Genomic DNA, 24,261 nt, shown 5'->3' with positions numbered 1-24,261 from the left:
TGGTCCACTTCCAACCCCCCACTGGAGACCCTTTAGAGGAGGCTTTTGGGAACCTCCTTAACACCAGCTGAGGAAGGCCAATCAAAGAGAAAATGTGACCCCAAGCCTTTGCCAGTTCCCTGTTTCTTGCCTTTTCCTCTTGTCTGCTTGCTCTACCCTGCCCATTAAAGAGGTTTAATGCTGCCCATTAGAGTGCATAAAGAAAGACTGCTATCCTCCCACCTGAAGTCCAGGAGCAGAGCTTATAGGGTTGCAAGGAAGGCTTTTGGGGGATGGAACAACCCTACACCAGGAGCCATGGAAAGGAAGGCTGAACTGCTAGATTCTGGGACCAGGTTGAGGCAACTAAGACATTTCAGGAGGGGCTTCACCAAGGAAAGGCTGTGTATCACTGCTCCCTTTCCCAGCACCTCATGAGTCCAGAGCCAGAGGAGGTCCCCTCTACAGGCCATAGAGCACCTTATTGCACTGCCTCCGGCCAAGTCTGGTTCAGTACTTACATATGCGTATGTTCAGTGAGGGGTTCAGGAAAGACCCAGCCCTTCCAGCCCTGCCTGGGAATCATATATCTAACTCAACCTTGGGCTGCAATTTGACAATAGTGTCACTTACTGGGTCCAAATCAGTGAGTCCTCTCCAGAACCAAAACAGTGGTTTTGGTGCCTGCAGCAGGCACCTTCTCCTTAAGCTGCTTCAGAAGCAGGTAGAAGGGAGGAGATTACCTTAGGCCCTAATCACTGGCCCCACTTCTCTATCCGAGAGTCCAGGGTAACCACTGTGCTGTGGTCCTAAAGCATTTTCACAGAGGTCACTGAATTTCAGCACTTGGGACTGGTGAGACCAAGGCCTTCCTGGAGGGAGGGGTTAAGAGGCAGTCTCTGCCACCCTACCCCAGTACCCCTCCAGAGATTCTCAACACCACACTAGCAGTGCTGCAGTCAAGAATTTGGGCCTGTCACTTTGTTGAACTATGTGGACATGGTGTCCTGAGCTGTAGAGTTGCCTTCTCTTCATTGTCTCGTCCACAGCAGTGCCCCAGCCCACCCTGAAGCCCACACAGTTCCTCCCAGTCCAGCCCTAGAGTCCCTTCTGGCAGGAAGAAATCTGACCAGCAGGTCTTGCCTAGGAGGAGCCCCCAGGTAAAGGAGGCTAGGGCTTGGACAGAGGTGCTAGGAGCAACAAATACCAGCCTAGGGTAGGACAAGTTGCAAGGACTGGTGACCTAGTGTTCAAATGCTACAGGGAGGGGCTGGTGTGTGAGGCCGGAACTTGCAGTCTGCCACCAGCATTAAAAGGATATCAAGGAGAGCTAGGCCTGGGGTGAGAAGAGCAAATACAAAACTTAATGACTTTGATATGAAAGAATTTGCCACTAATTAAGCACAAACACTCCACTAATGCAGAGAACACATGTTGTGGCTTTCACTTAACCAGGAACCAAATGAGGTAAAAATCCTTTCAAAATGATAGCAGTTTACCAGCCAAAGGAAGATGCTGTCTGACCTCATTTCTAGACTTAGAAACATAGCCCCCTCATCTTCACAGCCTCCTGCCTTCCTGTCCAAGCATTCCAGCCACATTTCCACTTCATGTCTCCCTGTGTCTCTTCCCCTACTTCCCTTTCCCCATGCTCTGCTTTCTCTGAGGACATGTATGCCACTCCATAACCCACATAAATAGCAATCAGTCCAAACTCCCCAGGTCCTCCTGTCTTCTCCATTTACACACCTCACCACCCCTCTTCCTACAGAGCCCAGAGCAGACACTTCAGACAGGAAGACCTGCACCTGTGACCTGAACCCACCTCTAAACTCTCTTCCCCTTCACAGTGCACCCCACCCTCACTTCCCACTGCCCTCCTGTACCCAGCTTGCTCATGTCTGCCCCCCACATCCATTATGCACTCCAGCACCCTGTCTGAGCTTCATCATCTTTCTCTAGGCCAAGGGTCATAACTGGAGAAACTTTTGTGCCCCTGGAGAACATTGGACAATATCATGAGATATTTTTGGTTGTCACAACTGAGGAAGGGTACTATTAGGCTGGAGTACACAGAGGCCAGCGATGCTGCCACACATCCCACAAGAATGCATAGGACAGCCCAACAAGGATTATCCAGCCTATATAGCTCAGTGGATTGAGCACAGGCCTGCAAACCAAAGGGTTGCCAGTTTGATTCCTGGTCAGGGCATGTGCCTGGGTTGCGGGCCAGGTCCCCTGTGGGGGGCATGTGAAAGGCAACCACACATTAATGTTTCTCTCCCTCTCTTTCTCCTTTCCTTCCATTCTCTCTAAAATAAATAATAAAATCTTTTAAAAAGTAATAATTATCCAGCCCAGATATCAAAAATGCCAAGGTAGAGGACCTCTGTTCTGGGAAAGTGGCCTTGAAACATACCAGGTACTTGCTCAAGATCACAGAGTGCTGATTGAGCCAGGATGGAGACCAGTTTACCTGATTCCTAGGCAGCTTCTTTCCCCATGACTATAATAATAATAATACAGCCACTTCTGTAGCGTAACTATGTGCCAAGCACTATGCTAAGAGCTTATATGAATTATCTCATTTAATCCTCATACTAACTATAATTGGCCCATATTGTACGTAAGAAAACTGAAGCACAGAGAGAGTGTTGAAGCTTGCTCAGTTACCCAGCTAATAAGTAGCAGGTACAAGCCCTGGTCTATCTGAATCAAATCCATTGCTCATGGATGAATTATTTTATTCACCACCACTATATTCCTCTTAACCCCTTCCATATTAGCTTTCCACCCAACCCCTTCCTCTTAGAATGAACTTTTCCTGAAGCAGGTACCATATACCCACCTGACCACCTTCCTTTCCTGCACAGGCCCAGCCTCCCCACCCCTGCTGTCATGCAGGCAGCTGCCTGGAACTGGACAGGAAGCTGGCAGAGCTGGGCACTGGGGTGGTTCAACAGGCCCCTCCTGGTAAGAGGTAGATAGATCAGAAAACCTCCATGTCCAAAAAGGTGGTGAACATCAGCACAGAACCCACAGGGCTGGGAAGGCCTGGGGAACTATTCCTCTGCTTTCTTTGCAGCCCCGACCCAGCCTCTCCCACCATCACACAGGCCTTCTAAAGAGGGTGCTTCCTACAGTCCCTAAAATGTGTCATTAAAAGCACTCCTTTGCTGACTTGAATCCAGGCTTCTGTGTGTGTCTATGTAAGAAGGTATCATCTGCTGCTGCTGGGGTGGAGAGCGGTGGCATTAGCTACAGAGATAGGACCTATCCAAACCCTGGCCTTAGAGCAAGGTCATTCCAGGTCTTTTGGACTCAAATGGCTAGGCCAGAAGAAACCCAGACTGTGTTAGGAGAGGTATAGAGCCGGGGAGCATGCAGACTTCTCAGGGCTAAGACTGAGAGCAGAGCCTCAGAGCTACAACTTGCTTGAGTGAAAATATTTTTCATGTTATGGTCTGGAGTGAGGAAGAAGGTGGGGCTGGGTGCTAGAAACTGGGGCAGAGGAGCGAGGAAAAGAATCAAGAAGTGGGATGTGATCATAGCATATGGGCGGTGGTGGGGTGGGGCAGGCAAGAAGTCAGGCAAACATACACCTTTTTGCGGTATAGCTTCCTGGTTTCAATCAAGATTCAGGCCCTGGCCTGCTTCCCTTCCATGCAGATGCAAGGCCTCACCTTCTGTCTCTGTCATCCTCCCCTCCCTGCCCATCCTGTGTTGTGTCCTCCTATATAGGCCACAGCTCTTGGCCAATATGCAATTCCTAGGAAGCTGCAGTCAGACCTGAGAAATGGTTAACCCTGGCCTGGGACCCCAACTGGCTTACATTCTTCTCCACCAACCCCATAGGGCCCCTGTATGCTTACTACATGCCAGGCACTGGGCTAAAGTCCTGGCTTTTCCCCTCAGTAGGAAAAATGCTGTGACAAAATTATGGGGTCCTCAGGGTGCAGGAACACCTAACTCATGAGAGGAGGATAAAGTTCCAGGCAATTAAAAAAATGAGGCTAAGGTCATTCAAGACAGTTGAAGAAGACTGGGGGCAGGTGACAGGGATGTGTTTTTAGCATACAGAGTTATGGCATTGTCCCATGTGTCAGGAGAGAGCAAGGAGAGGAGGTGGCTGGAGACTGAGATACCCCAGATGAGTACCAGAGCCCAAAAGGACTTTGGACTTGATCCTGAGGGCTACAGGAAGCCATGGAAGAATTTTAAATAGAGAATGATTTCTATTTTATAGAGTAGAGAATGGGTTAGAACAGGGAACCTGGATGCAGGCGCCATGTACATTTGGTGTTATACTACAGTAGACTAGGTAAGAGATGATTGTGGCCTGCATCAGGGGCATAGGGAGGAGGGGACAGTGTAGGAGGAATGAGATGGTGGGTGCTAAGGGTCAAAGGAAAGGGACTGGGACTGACTTAACTGGGGTAGAATCCCAGCCCAGGAATGCTGAGAAAATAAGGAAGTGAGACTCTACTAGAGGGAAGGGGGCTGAGTTGCTGGGAAGGGGCTTAAGAGAAGTCTGGATTGGGGCCAGTGGAGATGGAGAACAAAAATGAATTCAAAAGCATTTAGGAGCAAACATCATCTGCACTTGGTGATTGTGTGGCTGTGGAAGAGCCCTGTGTACCCCAGTTATGCCATTGTGCAGCCTGGACTTTCCTGACATTCTACTTAATCTAGGAGGTCTTCTTGAGGTTGCTGGGCAGTATACAGAGATAGAGCAGCCACTTGGTAGAGAGTTTCCAGAGGCTGATCCCGGGAAGGTACGGAGCCAGAGCAGAGAGAGTTGGACAGTGACATCCAAAGTATAGTCCCCCAGGGTCATGGGGTCCAACACTTTCATTTTACAGAAAAGGGAACTGAGGCCAAAGAGGGAAAATTTGCCATGCCTAAGGCCATAAAGAAGAAAATGACCAAGTAGTGGGGACCAGAGCTCCCCTCTTTCTATGTTCATTAGGTACCCTTCTTCCCCACAACCCTGACAGAGGAAAGGTGGCAGGCTCAGGATGAGCAGCCCAGAAAGGTACACTACACCTGAAGGCTAGACATGGAAAGAGGCAGAGCCAAGAGGCTCCCTTCAAGGAGTATGAGGTAGAGTTGGGCTGCTTAGGATCAGCCTTGTTCTGGGCTACAGTGATAGGGTAGCCAGCATGAAACAGACCTGTAGGAAAGCAGTCCAGGTGTCCCTGGCCACTTCCTCCTCAGTGAGAAAAGGCAAAACCCAGCCCCCCTGATTCATCCCTGTCCCCCAGCCTGTCCTGCCAGGTTTCAGAGAGAGATGGGACTTGCCAGAGCAGCCCCCACTGCCAGCATCACCCTGGGGCTTCTGTGTTGCCAGGGAGCAAGGCTGGCCCAGCCTGTCTGGAAGATGCTGGACTCCCCACTCTGGCTCTTTCTTGGGACTTTTCCCAGGCTGCCACACCCCTTCCTCTCCCACACATTGTGCTTATGTGCCTAAGGCACCAGGCGCCAGTCCCATAGCCCATCATTAACCAGCTCCATATGGGGATTTGGAGGTGGGGGTGTCAGCCAAGAGGAAAACATTGTCAGTTTCTGTGACCCCAAGTGAGGGGCAGAGGTGCATGGGTTTAGACAGTAGCAATTAGTCCCTGACTTTGGGTTCGTGGGATGTTATCACCTCTGCTGGTAAGGTGGAGTGGAAGGGATTCAAAGCCCCAGGACACATGGAGTCATCTAGCAGTCATCCAGAGAGGATCCCAGGGTGCACTCCAAACCAGACAATGCCCTGAACTGTGAGAGCCAAGGGGAGCAGTCTTGCTGGGCTAGCAGTGGCACAAGGCAGGGGCACACAGCCCAGACTTGGCCCTCATGCCCCAGCCTCATTGCGGGGCAAGAACTGGGTCAGTTGTTGCCTGTTTCTTCACTCTGACCTGGGTCACGTTGGATGCTATCCTGCGTGCAAAGTGGAAGCTGGAGATGTAGCCTGGTCACTTGGGGAGCTCCCTGGTAATGAGGAGAATGTCTAGGGTGTAGAGATGAGAGAGGACAAATTCAAAGGACTTTAGTTAGAGCCCTGCTCATGTGGGTCTTGCTGGGAGAATGGTTGGATTCCAATGACACTAACTGGCAAAACCTTCCCAGAGGAGGGGACCCTAGAAAGGTTATTCCCTCCTGGTCTCACCCTTTTCCTCACTGGCCAGTTCTAGGAGTTCACATTTGTGAAGAAGCTGCACTGGGAGGAGGAACCTTTAGATCACTGTGTTTTCAGCTGGAGGGCCCCCCAGTGGGTGAGTCATTTGCACTTACCACTTAGCTGGTTTCTTACTTGGTATCCTCTTCCCTTCCGCCAGTTTACAGGGATGGGAGGTGAGGGGTTGGCAGAAATGTAGCATCTTTGGAAAGCCCTGGAGATGGATGCCATGCCAAAGGATTTTGGTTTCGGAGAGGCCCTTGTTGGGGAGTCCAGTGTCCTGCCCTCCATGCACTTTCACTTTTCTCCAAGCCAGGCCTGCCCCTGCTGCCCACCCAACTGAGGGCACCCAGGCAGAGTCTCAGGAAAGGAGTGAGGGGCAGAAGAAGAAGTAGTCCATGCCAGAAATCCCTGAGTGCCCTCCATTCCACCCACCCATGCAGGCCCTATCTCAGCCTGGTTGACCAGGAAGAGGGGTCTGAGGTTTCAAAGGGCAGGAACCCACTCAAAGTGACTATGGGAAACAGAGTGTAACCCCCCCCACACACACACTATGAGCTGCACCCCACTGCATGGGAACCCAATGGCCCCAGACTGGGATTAGTTCCACGGTGGGCAGGGCAGGCAGGCAGGGCCCTGGGGAGCAGGTTTGTTGGCCACAACTGAGGAGCCTTTGTGTTTTATTGCTGAGCTCAGGCTTTTGCAGGTCCATGATGTCTCAGGGGGCCAGCCCAATGCCTGCCCTGTTGGCTCAGCACTTCTGGGAAGCCATGAAAGCAGCTCAAATTGCCCTATCTGTGTTCTAGTGGGGAAACTGAGGCACTGCACACAGGGCCCTAGGGTCTGAGTCCCGGATTCTGGAGCTCATAGGATGGTTAAGGAGAATAATAAAGGTCAGGAAATGAAAAGACTCATTCTTTGGTGTCCCCAGAATGTAAGAACTCCTCTGCCAAAGACACAGGTTCCCATGGATCTTTCCACCCTTCACTGCCCAACTCTCTGGCTCCTTCCTGTTGTGAATATAGCAGCCTCTTGCAGGTATTCCCCCAACCTGAGCTCTCAAAAATCCCTGTTTCTGCCCCACCACCCAATACCCAATTATTGGAATTTAGCTGGAACTCTATCCCTGGCCCACAGGCACTTCCTGCAGTATTGTAACTAGTATCTGTGCCTTTTCTTCAAAGGAATGATGGAGGCACTGAAATTACATTTCAGGAGGGATACCACCCATAATGAGGTCCTGGGATGTTAGATTGAGAAGCTGAATCTGTTTTTATGGCAGGGTGGGAAGAACACTGGGCTGGGTGCTACCATTGCGTGTCTCTAAGCAAGAGACCCAACGCCTCTGGACACTGGTCTCTAAAATGATGGATTGTGTGGTCCACTGAGCTCCAACAGGCTGCATTTTAGTTGTCCCATTCTCACATCTGGGACAACCTCTTCTCCTCATATAAGAGGGAGCCTGTGGTCAAGGAGACATGGTACCCTCTGTGGACCAGCCCTGACTGCTTGGGAAGAGTCAGCAGGGTCCTTGCCACTGTCTGGACCCACCAGTGTCAGCTTGACATGATCTTCTCAACCCAAAACCAAGCTGGCTCCTTCCCTCCCCAAGGGCTTGCAATCTGTCGGGAGACAGAGGGTAACACAACAGGAAACACGAGACACACATGCCAAGAAACAAAAAGTGACAGGGTACAGATTCATGTTATATGTGGTTGGGGTGTAAATATAGATGTCAGCTAAGTAGGACGGAATGAGAGTCAGGAAGGGCTTCCATGAAGAGAGGTCCTAGGAACACCCAATGTAGTGCCAAATACTAGGTAGGTACTCAATAAATATTTGTTGAATGAAGTTCGAGGAAAAGAAGCCTACTGTACTGCTTCATAGAGGAAAAATGATTGTGATGATCATGATGGTGATGATGACAGGAACTACCATTGAGCATTAAATTTTTGCTAAGTGCTGCTTCTCTAAGTTTCACATGTACTCAGTCATTTACTCCTTATGACATTTTTATGGGGTGTGTGTTGTTATAATCTCCATTTTACAGATATGCGACCTTAGTGCAAATTGAGGCACAAAAAGGTTAAGTCAATTTGCCCAAGGTTTCACAGCTCACAAGTGTCAGAGGTAGAATTGCAAAGCCACATTATTTGGTTCTTCACAACCCCACCATACTGCCTGAAAGGAATAGTGACTGAATAGCCCTTCAGAAAGTAGGGGGAGCTTTGGCATCAGTTTTCTGCTTGTCAGAGCCAGAATGGCTGGTAGAGAGGCTTGGACCATGGACCACCACGGAGAGGGGCTATAATGGTGGTGACAATGATGATCATCATTAGTCAGTCACCAGGGGACCTCCTTCAATTTCCACCCCTTCTCCCAAGCTTCCAGATGAGGCTTACTGTCCACATCTTTCTGCATAGCGGAGGGCTCTGCTTCTGGATTCCTGCCCCCATCAACCCTTTCTCTCCCTTATCAGTGGTGAGCCCTGTTCCCTCAATGACTAGCATTCTAACCATGCTTGTCATAATCACCAGGGGTCTGTTTCCCTCTCTAAAAGCCTCCCAATCTTCCCAATGTAAAAAACAAGGGACATTCTCTCTGACCCTACATCATCAGACCAAGACAGGAAGCTCCAAGCCAGAAGCTTGGGTTCTGGGTTCCTAAGCTTGGAGAGTGGAGGAGTGAGTAAGGGAGGGTCTGCAGACCTTGTCAGTCTTCTCAGCCTCTCCCAGTTTCGTAACTCTTTTTTTTCTTTTTTAATATATTTTATTGATTATGTTATTACAGTTGTCCCATTTTCCCCCTTCATTTCCCTCAACGCTGCACGCCCTCTCCCACCCACATTCCCCCTGTTTAGTTCATGTCCATGTGTCGTAAGTCCTTTAGCTTCTACATTTCCCATACTATTCTTGCCCTCCCCCTGTCTATTTTCTACCTACCATCTATGCTACTTATTCTCTGTACCTTTTCCCCCTTCCTCCTCCTCCCACTCCCCTGTTGACAACCCTCCATGTGATCTCCATTTCTGTGGTTCTGTTCCTGTTCTAGTTATTTGCTTAGTTTGTTTTTGTTTTTGTTTTAGGTGTGGTTGTTAATAATTGTGAGTTTCCTGTCATTTTACTATATATCTCTTTTTTAACATTTTGATGGAAATCCTTTTATTTTTTTAAAGATTTTATTTATTTTTTAAGGAGGGAAGGGAGGGAGAAAGAGAGAGAGAAACATCAATGTGCAGTTGTTGGGGGACTATATATCTTTTTTATCTTCTTTTTCTTAGATAAGTGCCTTTAACATTTTATATAATAAGGGCTTGGTGATGATGAACTCCTTTAACTTGACCTTATCTGAGAAGCACTTTATCTGCCCTTCCATTCTAAATGAAAGCTTTGCTGGATAGAGCAATCTTGGATGTAGATCCTTGCCTTTCATTACTTGAAATACTTCTTTCCAGTCCCTTCTTGCTTGCAAGTTCTCTTTTGAGAAATCAGTTGACAGTCTGATGGAAACTCCTTTGTAGGTAACTGTCTCCTTATTTCTTGCTGCTTCTAGGATTCTCTCCTTCATTTTTACCTTGGCTAATGTAATTATGATGTGCCTTGGTGTGTTCCTCCTTGGGTCCAACTTCTTTGGGACTCTCTGGGCTTCCTGGACTTCCTGGAAGTCTATTTCCTTTACCACATTGGGGAAGTTCTCCTTTATTATTTGTTCAAATAACTTTTCCTCTTGTTGCTCTTCCTCTTCCCCTTCTGGTCCCCTATAATTCAAATGTTGGAACATTTAAAGATGTCCTGGAGGTTCCTAAGCCTCTCCTCATTTTTTTGAATTTGTGTTTCTTCCTTCTTTTCTGTTTGGTTGTTTCTTTCTTCCTTCTGGTCCACTCCATTGATTTGAGTCCCAGTTTTCTTCCCATCACTATTCGTTCCCTGTGCATTTTACTTTATTTCACTTAGCATAGCCTTCATTTTTTTCATGTAATTTGCAACCAAATTCAACCAATCCTGTGAGCTTCCTGATCACCAGTGCTTTGAACTGTGCATCTGATAGGTTGGCTATCTGTTGGTCACTTAGTTGTATTTGCTATGGAGCTTTCATCTGTTCTTCTGTTTGAGCCTTTTTTTTTGTCTTGTCACATCTGTCATGTTGAGGAGCAAAGCCTTAGGTGTTCACCAGGGCGGGGCAACCCAGTGTCTGTGTTGTGATGCAGTATGTATGGGGTGGGGTCTGAGCGGGAACAATGGTGCTTGCTTCTCTGTCCCTCGGATTTCAGTCCCTTCCACCGCTTCCCCCAAGCAAATTGGGCCCTTCTGCTGCTGATTCCCATGTGGGTGGGCTTGTGTACATTCTAGGATCCTGTGGGTCTGTCCAACGGACTCTTCCATGAGGCTGGGAGTCTTTCGTAGCTCCTCAACTGCCACAGGTGTTTTCAATCAGTGTTTTGAGGCTTTATTTCCCCACACTGGGTTGCCAGATCTGTCTTGCTCCCCAGTTTCGCCTGGTTTATCTCCATGTAAATGTGGGACCACCCAGTCAGCCAATCACCTTGCACGCCGTGCCCTGCTTCACAATCACCACCTCACTGGGTCTGCCCATTGCCACATCGCACCCAGGGTCTGCCCGCTGCCATCTTGCACTCCCGGGGTTTGTCAGCTGCTGCCTTGTGCCACCGCTTTTCTTTTTTTTTTTGCTGTGACCCCTCTCCATCCGGCCACCCGACTCTGCCCCTCCTACCAGTCTGGATAAATGTGTCTATTTTAACTCCTTGGTTGTTGGACTTCCATATAGTTCAATTTTTTTTTTTATCAGTTCTGGTTGTTATTTTGTTTCTAAATTGTTGTTGTCCTTATTTTGGTTGTGTGAGGAGGCATAGTGTATCTACCTATGCTTCCATCTTGGCCAGAAATCTTCAACTGCAGTTCCATAACTCTTGGTCCCCACCCTTAGTGATCCCAATGCCTATATTCCAAGAGCTTCCTTATGCCCAACCCCAGGGTCTCATCCCCGGGCCCTGCTAACTAACAGTGGCTATGGGTACAGAGATCAACACCAAAATGAGTGCCTGCTCCTTAGAGGTCCTCCCACTCCACTGTGCCCTACCCCTCATCACTGGGGCAAATGGCCAGGAGAACCCATTTTATATGCAGTGAGCAGGCATACCAGGCACTTTCCTCACTGCCCCACCATGGGGTTGTTTCTGGGAGAGCTATACCAGAGAGAAGCCTCCCTCTAAAGCATACATGGGGGTGGGAAAGCATTAATGGATGATACGTGATCTCTGGGGTGCCTGAGCCCATTGCAGTGCCCTCCCTACCCCATGGCCAGGCTGCTATCAGCCATCTCCTAGCATTCACATCTCTGAAGGGTGAGGTTACTGCTGAAGTTCCACAAATGAATGTCAGCCTGTGTGCCAGGCACTGGACCCTGCCTGTCCCCACACTTGTAGGGAGAAGAGAGGAGATGGTGTCACAGAAGACTGGGTGACCCTGTCCCGCTGCAGGCCCCACCATGCCCTGACATCAACCTCCATATGACTCCTGGTACCCACAGCTCTCACATACCCCTCAATCTGTATCCATGACCCAAGCCCTCCCAACTGTCTTTTCCTGTTCTTGGCTTTGTGTGGTGAAAGTTCCCCAATTATACCCACATTATATCAGCTGCTGGGCAAGCTTGGTGAGTGGAGGCTAAGGGCTGGGTATAGGGAGAACCCACTTATTCTGCTAGGAGGGCCTAGGACTTAGCTGTTTGTCACCTGGCCAGTCAGCTAGAGTACTAGGCTGTCTGTCCCACTGACCTCACTGTTAGACTGTATCTGGGGTGGGGCCACAGTTGAACTGGGCTGCAGTTCAGGGAATCAGACAGTTAGGGCCATTGAGATTGGAGTTAAGACTGCTTCATCATGGAGGAGGAAAATAGAGCTCAGAGGAGGAAGTGCATGGCCAAGGTCCCTTGGTTAGCTCAAGACAGACCAGCTAGAACCCAGCCCTCCTCACTTCCTGGTGGGTTCTCCTCCCTCTCACTTTCACCAGCATGCAGTGCATTTGCTCAGGAACATGTGAGACTCCACAGTACAGCCAATGGACAGCTGTAGGGTGGGAATATGGGTATCCCAAGAAGCCCCGGAAGAGCTGTGTAGATTGTGAGGAAGCATGGAGAAGGGGAAGCATCAGGGAATCTTTCAGAGCATTGTCAAGGCCTGGCTTGGAGGGACCAAGGAGATGTTTATTCAGCAGGCATTTCATGAGTATCTATGGTATGTCAAGCACAGGACATACTGTAGTGACCTAGAGAGAGCTGGCCTATACCCTCTTAAGGGGTGGACTGGGGGGCAGCCCGCTTCACTGACCATGAGCTTTGGAGACCTCAGAGGTGCTCTGCTCCCATGTCTCCACCATGCAGAGGCACAGGTGAGCTTCAGGTTCCTAATCTTGAACCCCAGACTCCCTTGGGGAGCCACGCCATTCCTTTGCCTCTGGGTCAGTACAGGGAATGGCATTGATATTATTGATGGCACTCAATTGTGCCATAAATTGACTGGATGAAGTAAGGATGATAGGACATGATGTGTACAAATGGCAAGAGAGAGCTGAAACTACGCATTAGAGGAGGTGGCTCCCCCAAATGAAGGGGGCTAAGCCAAGTATAGGGTTAAGGAAGCTCAAACAAAAGCCATTCTAGATGTGATAAAAACAACTGGTGGAAAGACCATAGGGAATATATTCAATTCCACTGATCATACCCTCCTCCTTGCAAATCTCTGCTCTAACTGCTTCCATTGTGATATGTAAATATTTTTAAAACAAATATATACTGAGCACATACTGTATGCCAGGTGCTGTGCTGGGCACTGAGGATACAGAGATGTAAAAGACACAGACCCTGCTCTGGACCAGACTGAACTGGTGGAGGAGTCAGGTGTTAACATCTAAATTCCAAGGCAGAAAGGGCTATGATGGAGGTGGTTGGGTTAATACAGCTGGGAGGATCAGGGAAGCTTCCGAGAATAAGTGGCCTGAGTAGATTATGCACCAGTAGAGGAAGGGGTGGAGGATGGGAAGGGCCTTCTAGGGCACTGCATGAGTAAGAGTCAGGAAGTACTGCATCTCTAGGCTCTGTGCTCCTTGGTGGCTGGGGCTGACTTTCTCATTAATATGATTCAAGTGCTGATAAATGGGAGGATGATGGGAGGAAAACACAGAAACCTGGCATTTTCTCAGTGTAGTGCCTACTTCTTTCTTCCTGGTTGGGTAAGAGAGGCCAAACCAGTGCACCCCATGACACAGGACTTAGCTGTGAGGGAGAAGAGAGCAACAGTGGCACAGTGACAGCCACTATGGGCCCTTGTGCTGCCCCACTGTTTTCTGCCTCCTGATACACTTTCTCATCCATCATATCATTTGGTTCTCCTAGCAACCCTATGAGGTACAGACCACTGGATTTATCTGCCCTATTTGTCAGAAGAGGGAACAAAGCTCAGGAAAGGGAAATAGCTGGGTGGTTCCTCTGCTGGAGCTGTGCTCAAAAGCAGCACATTCCACTCTCTCATTAAAAATGAAGTAGACACATACTTATTGCCATGCAGCAACACTGATGGTATACCACCAGGTAAAAGGCAGTATGTGGAACAATATGTAGAATATGGTTTGGATTTTGTGTAAAAAATAATTAATTAAATAGGGAGTTGTGTAGATACAGAGATAAAAGTAAAAGAATACTTTCTACAAGATTATCAGTGACATTTAAGAGTGTTGGGGTCATGGGTTGTTGTAATTTTCTTCTCAGTATTTTTCAGTGTTTTTATGGCAAGCAATTATCCTTTTTATAACCAGAATAAAAAGAACTGCTAGAAAATATAAGACCAGTGCCCAGGGAGTTTGGGTGGGAACTTGTGTCTGTTGCTAACCCTTCCTGCCATCTCTCTTGACCAGGTGCCCACACCCAAGTGGTCCAGGTGAACGATTCCATGTATGGTTTCATCGGCACAGATGTGGTGCTGCACTGTAGCTTTGCCAACCCACTGCCTGGTGTAAAGATTACCCAAGTCACATGGCAGAAGGCCACCAATGGCTCCAAGCAGAACGTGGCCATCTACAACCCAGCCATGGGTGTCTCTGTGCTGCTTCCCTACCGTGATCGTGTGGAGTTCCTGCGGCCCTCCTTCACTGATGGCACCATCCGCCTATCCCGCCTGGAGCTGGAGGATGAGGGTGTCTACATCTGCGAGTTTGCCACCTTCCCTGCTGGCAATCGAGAGAGCCAGCTTAATCTCACTGTGATGGGTAAGCTGGCTAACCCCTCCTTCCCCGCTTGTGCAGAGGCCTGTGACCTGGGGATTTGGCCATCCTCGGTGTGTGTTTCAGTGGCCTCAGACATTCTTCTGTTGGCATGCTCCCAAAGATCCAGCATGGCACCTCTAGCCCCTCTGGACAGGCTCGCTCACAGTTCATTAGGGATTGGGTTCAGGGCCTTACCTGCGCACAGAACTGAGGGTCAGTATTCAGGTTGTAGCTCCACTATGGAGTGGTCTGGAGGCATGCTGAAGCATCAGACATAATAGTAAAGAGTTGCTTGAGTTGTTTGCCTTGGTCGTGACAAGACTCCAAGAAGTCCTGCACTTGCCAAAAGGGGATACAAATAGTAGAGCAGGAGGTTGGACATTACGAAGTTCCTATGAGAAAGGGCAACTGACAGGCAGTAGAGTCAGTCTCATGAATCTCTCTGATGTCCCATGGCTCTTTCTGGTGTCCCACAGCCAAACCCACCAACTGGATAGAGGGTACCCAGGCAGTACTTCGAGCCAAGAAGGGGTATGATGATAAGGTCCTGGTGGCTACCTGCACCTCAGCCAATGGGAAGCCACCCAGTGTGTTGTCCTGGGAAACACGGTTGAAGGGTGAGGCAGAGTACCAGGAGATCCGGAATCCCAATGGCACAGTGACTGTCATCAGCCGCTACCGCCTGGTGCCCAACCGGGAAGCCCACCAGCAGTCCCTGGCCTGCATAGTCAACTACCACATGGACCGATTCCGGGAAAGCATCACCATCAACGTGCAGTGTGAGCAGGGGCCAGGTGCGGGTGGGTGGACTTCCTGGGCTGGACACCACTATCCCTCCCCATGGCCTCACCCTTACCTATCCTCCCTTCTCTTTTGCTTCTTATCTCCTGTCATACTCCCACCCCATTTCTTGCCTTACCCACTCTATCCTTTCTTCTCCCCTCCTTTTCTTCTTCCTCCCTTTTCCTTTCTGGGGGTGCTTTGTCCTCCCCTCCTCTCTTCCCCAACATCTCTGTTGCTCATCCTTTCTCTCCTTCCTTGTTCCACTTGCTGCTTCTGTGATCTTCACCATCCCTCTCTCTTCCCCTCTTCTGGCCGTTTCCATGTCACTTCCAATTTTAACCCTTTGCTGTCTTGAGATTCCCTTGCCCCCAAATCTTGCTCTTCTGACATTCTTATCAGACATCACCCTTTGCCCCACAGACGAGCCCAAGGTGACCATCGAAGGATTTGATGGGAACTGGTACCTGCAACGGATGGATGTGAAACTCACCTGCAAAGCTGATGCTAACCCCCCAGCCACAGAGTACCACTGGACCACGTAAGTGCTGTGAGGCTGACTGGTTCTTGTAAAGTATCTTGCTGTCACAGAGATGCCTACCCACCCAACCTCCAGGAGCCTTAGGCAGGGAGGAAATTGGGGTCTAGGTTCATGTTTCTCAGTCAAAAGTGGAGGAGTCATGAAAGATGCCACACATACATACACCCACATGTTTGACAGAGTCAGGGTCAGTGGGACAATCCATTTTGCCAGAGGGATTTTACCTTGTTACCTACCTCCCTTCTGCTCCCTAATAGTTTTGTCATTTTCTGTTGGTGATTCAATCTGAGTCACTGCCTCCCCAGCCCCCAGAATTTATTTTTATCAAGGTGTCCCCAGGAAAGCTGGCTTTCTGAAGCATTCCAGATCTTTCTTTGTTTCTATTCCTTTTCACCAACACCTCCAGATTCTCAGGGAGGAGGCAGCAGTCAGCCCAGAATACCTGTGTTCATAGAGCTTTCATTCTACATCCCATGATCCCATTCTTGGCTTCACAGTCTTTAGGCCTGGCCCTTGAAGGGTTCTGTCCCCTCTCTAGTCAGTGCTTATGGTTGAGCCAAAGTTTGTCCCAGAGAAAGGCTGGATAGAACACATAGAGAGACAGGGATGTAGGTGAAGCCAAGAAGAACATTGGCATGGGTGGTCAGACAGCTGTCTGTATTATATCTACACACTTTTCCAGGAAGTAGAGGGCACAGGATATTCTGGCTATTACCTTCTACTTTCTGGAATCAAATGTGCTTCTGAAAGTATGAATGGGCAGGGCCTGCTTGCCAATTTCAGCTCTGTGGACCAAGATCCTACCTTTAAGTCCCGCAGAATAATTGCTTTGTGGCATTGGGGATCAAGAGGAAGGAAGAAAATTCCCTGTGTTCTGGAAACTGCCAGGATGCTCACAACATGAAAAAGGCCTGTGACATGCCCAATAAGGACATAAGATAGTGAAATGGAACAACTCCTAAGCATGGGTCACATCTCATTACCTGAGTAGCTTGTTAAAATACAGATTCCCAGGCTATGGCCCCAGTGGTCCAGCTTCAGTCATTCTGGAGTTAGAACCCTGACATCTGCATTGTTAACCAGCTACCCAAGAAACTAAGCGTCAACAATTAGGAACCACAACTATTAGAAAGGACACTATGCTAGGAGTCCAAAAATCTGGGAGAAGCTCCAGTTTTGCCACCTACTAGCTTTATTTCCTTGACCTTGAACCTCAGGTTCCACATGTGTTATCTACCTGTTCTATCTGCATTTCAGTGCTATGATGATCATGTGTGAAATGCTAAAGGATATAAAACTGCCAAGTGCAAGAAATTATTGTTATTGTTCCTGCTTTTACTCCTTCTAAGACAGACCCTACCTTTTAATCAGAAGAAGGGCAGCTGGTGGGCTTGGAGCCACATGGATGCCACAGGAGAGACATAATCCTTTGCCTTTTCCCAATTTCTACAGGCTGAATGGCTCTCTCCCCAAGGGTGTGGAGGCCCAGAACAGAACCCTTTTCTTCAGAGGACCTATCAATTATAGCCTGACGGGGACCTATATCTGCAAGGCCACCAACCCCATTGGTACCCGCTCGGGCCAGGTGGAGGTCAATATCACAGGTAGGAAGCTGTGTCCTTCCCTGCCTCTCCCCATCCACTGCTCCCTCTGCAGCCATCATCCCCCTCCTCCTTTGGGTTGTTTTGTTACAGGAAACTTTTGTCTTTTTTTCCTGCTTCTCTTCTTCCTTGAACTCTGGCCATTGGTCTAGCTTTGCCTTTCTCTTTCCTCTGTTTAAGGCTGTGTGTGAGACAGTCAGTGTAAGCCCCAGTCAGGGAGAGGAAGTAAGTGCTGCTTACAGTAATGCTGTTGGTGGTGGGGATGTTAAGAGGCTGCTACCATATGATGCTAGGTTATGGGGATGGGTTTGCAAGTGGAGTTCATCTCCTCCAAGCTCTGCTTCTGCAGCTCAGGAAACTATGAACTGGAAAAGGAGGCTTGCCTCAGCAGGGATACTGGAGGGGTAGCCCAAAGCCATAGTGGTTTGTGTGCCCTGCCACTGAATTACTCTTTTCCCTGCATTTTTCTCCTTGTCAATGCAGATGAAGAGGTTCAGCCACCTGACCTTTCAGGGCAAAGGGAGAACAGGCTAGGATGTTCTGGAGGAGACTTCACACAGAGTAAGAAAGGAGCATGGGCTTCGATATCAGACAGGTGGGACACTGGACAAGCCTTCATCTATTAAAATGGGATGTTATGAGGTGCCTTGAAGGGTCAGAATTATACATAACATAGGCCAAGTTCTTAGCACAGACCTGTCTGCCAATAAATGGCCAATGCTCTATGATTATCTTGACTTCTATCATTATTAAGGGAAAGATCAAAACAAGCCAATAGCAGGATAAATTGTCATCACAGCTTCACAGCCAGAAGAGGGAGTATCTTTAATGTTGTATCTAAGCTAAATGCAGGGTGAGAAAGTAAACAGAAAGTGACACCATGCTGCTGCTGAGATGATAGAAGTAACATCAGAGGGTAAGTTTCATGTATAGGAAGTTAGGCCAGGCTCAGGACAGGAAGTGGGGCAGAGGTTACTGGGCTCCAATTGCAGGGCTTGGGCAAACTCTGAAGCTTGTCTTAGGAGTGTGAGACCTCATTTGTGGGTATATTCAAGGCATAGCTTCAGAAGGAGCAGCCCAAAGCTGTCCAGGGGCTACACTTAGCTGACTTCAAGGCAGTTCTGTCACCTCTCTGGGTGGTGGGGGGTTATAGAGCCACTTGTTGCTTGCTCTTTTCTTCAACTCTCTGTCCTCGGCCTTCAGGCTGCTTAAGGGAGAGGAAGTGTTAGAGATGGAATCTGGGGAAAGCTAGGGCAACCCCTCCCCCAGGCTAGGATTTAGTGTTCCCAAAGGTTGGCAAGGAGGGGAGGACCAGAGTCATATACTTCGTCCTTCCTAGAGAGAATTTGAGCAAAGCTCAGATAGAGCCTCATAGGTGCCTGAGCTCTGGCCCTGAGTCTATGGGAGAAGACAAGGATGAGAGGTAGTGATGAGGGAGCATGACCATCCCAAAGAGAGCTTTGTCATATGAAGAATAGTTCAGATTTGGCCTGAGTATGTTCACATACTGGCTCTCCCTGGCTATGTGACAAGTCCTTCACTTCTCTGAGACTCAGCTTCCTAGTCTGTAATATGGAAATAATTGGGTTTTTATGATCATATCAAATCCATATTCTCCTGCCTGACACATGGCAGGTAATCCCTTCATGGTGATACCTCTCACCCAGGTAGACTACCCATACCACCAATGTATACTGCATCCCCCTCCACCTTCAGACTCTCCAGGGAAAGTGCTGATTAGAAAATCAGAGGAAGAAAACAAGAAACCCAGAAGCAATGTCCTTTCATTGACCCTAATCCCCAGCATGAGTGGACCAACCAGAGGCCAAAGGCCCTGCTAGGCTTATGGGGTTTATGGTGCTGCTAGCCCTAGAGACAGGGCTGGGCAGGAAGGTCAAGCCTCCCTTTTCCAAAAGCACAGGAGGATACAGGATGACTGTGAGTGCCGACTACTCATCAGGAAGTCACACCAGATCTAGAAGCAGGGAGGAAGACAAGGGTGCATTTCCTAGTCCCTGGCTACAGAGAAGAGAGGAAAGGAAGAAAGAGACTGGCTGTGGAGGTGGCCATCTTTGTGGGAGTCAGGCCTAGGCAGACTTTGGGCAGGTGGTCAGGCCTGATGGGCAGGTAGGCCAGGGATTCCCAGGGTATACAACATGCCCTCCTGTGCTCTCTGGAGGTATAGAGTGGGACAAGGTTGGTAACTAAAGACACACACATGGGTGGTGAGAAGGGCCTTGCATAAGTGGACTCTTGTTAGCAGCCTAGGTTGGCAGGAGCCATGGAAGCATGACATGCAGTGAATCGCTGATGGGCCCAAGAGCTGTTTAGCTGGCCATCCTAAGAGAAGGTCTGATAGCCCCAAAAGGAAGACTTAGCCAGGCAGCCCAAATCTTTTCAGAGCTGTTTATTCTTGTGCTCAGGGGCAATCTCCAAGCAGCGGTCAACCCTACCAGCCTTCACTCTGCATTGACTAGTGCCTGTCACATTCTCTGAGGGCCCACTCTGGGGGATACAACCATGCCTTGTGCTCTCAGGTCTCACTTGTCTAGAAGGAATGCATGAGTGAGACAGATAAGTGGAAATTTAAATTTTCATTCTGTCCACCCATTCAGGAAATAGCTTTGCCCTGGGTGCCTATGGAGAGGAAAATGAAGAGTAGTTGGGGCAGGGACAGGGAAAGGTATGCAGAGGGGAATATGTCACAGATGCAGTGTGTACAGGTCGTGTATGTCCCTGGCTGCTGCACCACCTACACAGACACACTTTGGCACAGCCCTTTCAAGGTCCCAGATCCTGGAAAAGGTGTTACTTGAGTTGTTCCTACAAGGATGAGTGAGTGGGCAGTGGTGGAGGGTGGGAGGGTGGCAGGGGAAGTGTGTGTGGGAAAATTGAAGGAGAGGGACTTTCTCTCTGTTTGTTGACCCAGGTGAGCCTCTGAAGGGCTTCTGCAGAGAAGCAGTGTGCCAGGGCAGGTGGTTCAGACTGAGCATTTGGGAGGCTTTGTGGTTGGTATGCAGGGAACAGTTAGGGGCTGTACAGTGAGGTTTTTCCTAGTGGGAAACAAGAGGCCTGGGCTGTGGCCATGGGGATAAAAGCAAAAGAGACAAACTTACCAGAATTTCCACAGGGCCTGGGGTTCTTCTACTGAGGAGCAATTTCATGGGGTTGGCCAAATAGTCACAAAATAAACTAGTAAGCTCCCCTCCACTCTCCCTGTGGGAGTAATGCTGAAGATGGGGAGGGGTGCTCAGGGTATGGTTTTGACTAGACAAAAAGAGGCCAAATTAGTCAGTATCTATGTCCCTGGTATGGAGCATGTTAGGAGGAGAGTGTCCAAGCCACTCACAGAGCTGGGCAGGGAGGTCACTGGGTGGTAGGGTGTTATCCCAATTCCCATTTCCAGTGAAGGTAACAGTGTACCCATTAGGCAAGGGGGTCTTCAGACCAAGGGTTGGTGGTGCTTCATGGTCCATCTAGAAGGTAGGGGGTGTGTGAGCCTGCAAGTGTGCATGCCTGGTCCTGAGTATGGGCACGTGCCTCTGAGCAAATGAATGTGCACCCCCACGGAGGCACGTGGCCATGTACATGCTGAGTGTGCACATGAGAGCCCGTGGCTATGCAGTGGGTACATGTGCCTTTGTCCAAGCTGGGAAACAGCAGTGCACTGGGAAGTCTGTGAGGAGGCAGCAGCACCCGTACCTCAGGGAAACATGGTTCTCCTCCAGTTTGATGAGGCCCTGTCTGTTGGTCTGACAGATACACAGCTGCTGCAGCTGCAAGAGGAAGAGAGGGGCTTCTCACCCTCTCCACACCCCACTGCACTGCACACCACCGGGAGATGTAATTCTCACAGCTTCCTAGCCTAATCTTCTGATACCTGCCTACATTGCTCTTAGAAGCAAGTCCAAATATTTCTTTCTGAAGAAAGCCTTCAGAAAGACTTCTCCAGATCCTAGATCCAGACTGTAAACTCTAACCCTTCACTCTACCTCAGATCCATCCAAAGCCCCCATAACCATCCACCTACCTCAGAAATGCAGAGTCCCCACTGCCCCAGAGGAGAGACTGCAAGCCTTCAAGAATGGGGGCCAAGCTGCCTCCTTTATAAGATGACACAAGGGATGCAGGTGGACCCCTGCCAGCAAGCACAAGTGAGCCCACTGCTCAGCTCTTTTCTTTCCTCCCAGCTGCTCCTGGCACAGAGGCTGTGCTCTTGGCACAGAGACAACAGCTACCGTCTGAATGTGACATCTGGAGGGACAGAGTGGGAGGGGGTAGGTTTTCCTTTCCACACCAAACAGCCTTTTCTACTTATGAATTAATTAAATTCCTATACCTATTACTTTCTCCTGTACCCTCACTAAGCATCTTCACTCTCAAGTCTGCAATGATGGAAGGTCATCTTAACCATTCTTCTTCCTCTACATGGACCTGGTCCTAAAGCAACCAAAGCAATGAGGGTTCCCTTTGGTCCAAAAAGCTCCCTGCTATCCTAGGTGGAGTAAACCTCTCATTAGAACTAGGGAAAAAAAAGTTAAGCAGAAGGGCCTAGAAGGGGAAGAGACTCAGTATCATCTGTCCCCAAGCCACCACTCTCCTCCTCCTGCTACCTGCTCCAATGAAATGTGGTCTCCATTGCATGCATTTATTTGAGTATCTCCAGAATATTTGCTGTGCCTAGAGCAAGGCTCACCTATATGATATAACCTTGCCTTTAAACAATTTATTCAACTAATTATTGAACTCCAGCCACATGCCAGTCAATCTAGGTACATGGGAATACATCATTGAGCCAAAAAAGTACCTGTCCCTGTGGAGCTTACGTTTTAGCACAGGAGGACAGACAACAAGCAATAGATAAAATACATTTGAAAAATTATGTAGTCATTTTGAAGGTGATATGGAGAAAAGAAGAGCCTCGTAGGAGGGTCCCAAGTGTTGGAGGTGGGGGCGCATGAACTGCAACTTTAAATAGTAAAGTCAGGGAGGGCCTCGATGAGAATGGGACACTTGTTCCAAGCCCTGAAGAAGGCGAGACAGTAAGCATGAGACACCTGTGGGAGAAGCCTTACAGGGTTGCAGAGCAGCCACTGCAAAGGTGCTGAAAGTACCTGGGGTGGAGAAGAGCAGGAGATGAAGTCAGAGGTAGAAGGCAGAGGCACAGATTATGTGGAGCATTTAAGCTCCCCAGATTTAAAAGGATCTCTGTGGCTGTTGTGTTAAAAAAAAAATAGTCTATAGAGGAAGTGAGTGGAATCAGGATAGGCTGGTGGCTATTGTAATAATCCAGGCGAGAGATAGTGGTGGCTTGGATCTGGGTGGTGGTGATAGTAAGAGGTAGTCAGGTTCTAGATTTACTTTGAATGCAAGCGTACAGACTAGTTTGGGACACCAGCCACTGGCATGAAATAGATAATACTGTAAACTCTACCATATTATTATTAATGGGGTTCAATAAATTCAACCTAGTCTAGTAAAGTGTAGGAGAGCTTTATTTTTTCATTGGGTCTCTGTCATCACAGAAAGCATGAAAATAAATGTAGTGGAATTCACATTATATGCAACTGTAACACACTATATTGAGTTGATCCCAATTATCTTGAGGATCTACTCCCTCTACCTTTCTCATGCATTCCTGCAGAAGAGGAGAACCATAGCCATTTGAACACTGGCAGAAGGACTGGAGCCAATCCTGGCTAATTTACATTTATCACAAGGTGTATTATCACAGGCTCTACTATAATATGTCAGTGTACAACTAATGGAATAGACTTAACTATTATTTATACCAGAATGAGAGGTGTAGATCAATAATACAGAAACTTGTAGAGAGAAAAGATAAGTGTGAACTGGAGAAGAGAAGGCTACACAGAGAGGGGCTGGAGGACTGGAATAGGCAGAGGGTAAGCAGGAGCACTCTTGGCAGAATAGACAGCAAGGACAGGGTGTCAGCCAAGCCCAAGATCAAGTTACACGATGGAAGCTTTGAAGACAAGACTAGCATGTGTGACACGTAGTAAGGAAGTCATTACTAGTCTTGAGAAAGGGAGTGGTAGTGACTACACAATGGAAAATAAGCCTGGCGATTGTGGATGGAATGGCTAGAGGGGCAGAGACCAAATGAAGGTGGGAGTTTCAGGAATATACAACAGCACCTGGCATAAAGTGCAAGATATTGAATAGCAAGAGTGAAAGAGAAATGAGGTTCTAAGCTAGAAGAGTAAACAAATGGTGGTGGGAGATGTGGTGTTGATTAGAGAGGGTTTGGAGGTAAGCTGGTGAACCAGGTGGACACAGATGGATTGAGATGGTGGAGAGAAGTCCATATAAAGATATGCTAAAGAAGAGTTTCCAAAGAATGTACCCAGATGCTAGTCTGGAGAATGGCCCTTCAGTCTGGAAAGGTGGGGTTCATGCTCCAGTAGGTTAGAGAACACTGCATCCTGTATGTTCCTATTAGAGTTCACTGTGTGTGTAAAAAGATGAAGGGATCTGATGCTTTGTCTAAACCAACATTTCCCAAAGTGTTTAACCCTCGTATTTTTGCTGATGTCTAAGCCAGTGGTTTGAGTTTCCATGGGCTATAGTTTGGGAAATGTCTTCTGAGAGTCCTTTGGAGATAGTCTCAGAGTTTGAAAAGCAAGCATGGTAAAGGTAACTCATGACCCTGGACCAGGTCTGTCACTAGGAAATAAAGCAGATGGTAAGGGCTGAAGGTCCACTGATGGAGTCTTCAGCCAGGTGGCTGGAGCAGAGCGTAGGCCCAGCAATGCAGCCAGAGACAGACAGAGAGGAAAGCCAAGATCTGGGAATTCTTATATTGTAAGTCAAGGGACACTTTTCTAACTCCAGTTCCCATGATCTCTTCTCTTGCATTCCTGAGGCACTTTCTCTGCCAATGCCCTGGACATCTGCATA

At 48.6% G+C, this 24,261-nt stretch overlaps 1 protein-coding gene across 2 annotated transcripts in view; it reads left to right on the top strand.

Annotated features, from left to right (window-relative positions):
* Positions 1-24,261, top strand: part of NECTIN1 (nectin cell adhesion molecule 1) — a 67,345-nt gene that overhangs the window by 36,912 nt on the left and 6,172 nt on the right. Inside the window, exons 2-6 of one of the 2 annotated variants that reach the window (XM_045838520.1) lie at positions 14,071-14,421; positions 14,895-15,197; positions 15,622-15,739; positions 17,192-17,343; positions 17,824-17,901. In XM_045838520.1, coding sequence (XP_045694476.1) covers positions 14,071-14,421; positions 14,895-15,197; positions 15,622-15,739; positions 17,192-17,343; positions 17,824-17,901 — 1,002 coding nt within the window. The remainder of the gene's footprint in view (positions 1-14,070; positions 14,422-14,894; positions 15,198-15,621; positions 15,740-17,191; positions 17,344-17,823; positions 17,902-24,261) is intronic. The other variant, XM_045838530.1, reaches the window with a different exon arrangement.

Source organism: Phyllostomus hastatus, unplaced genomic scaffold (genome assembly GCF_019186645.2).
Source record: "Phyllostomus hastatus isolate PE091 unplaced genomic scaffold, TTU_PhHast_1.1 phas_contig_113, whole genome shotgun sequence".
NCBI lineage: Eukaryota > Metazoa > Chordata > Mammalia > Chiroptera > Phyllostomidae > Phyllostomus > Phyllostomus hastatus.
This window is presented reverse-complemented; position numbering and strand designations above follow the sequence as displayed.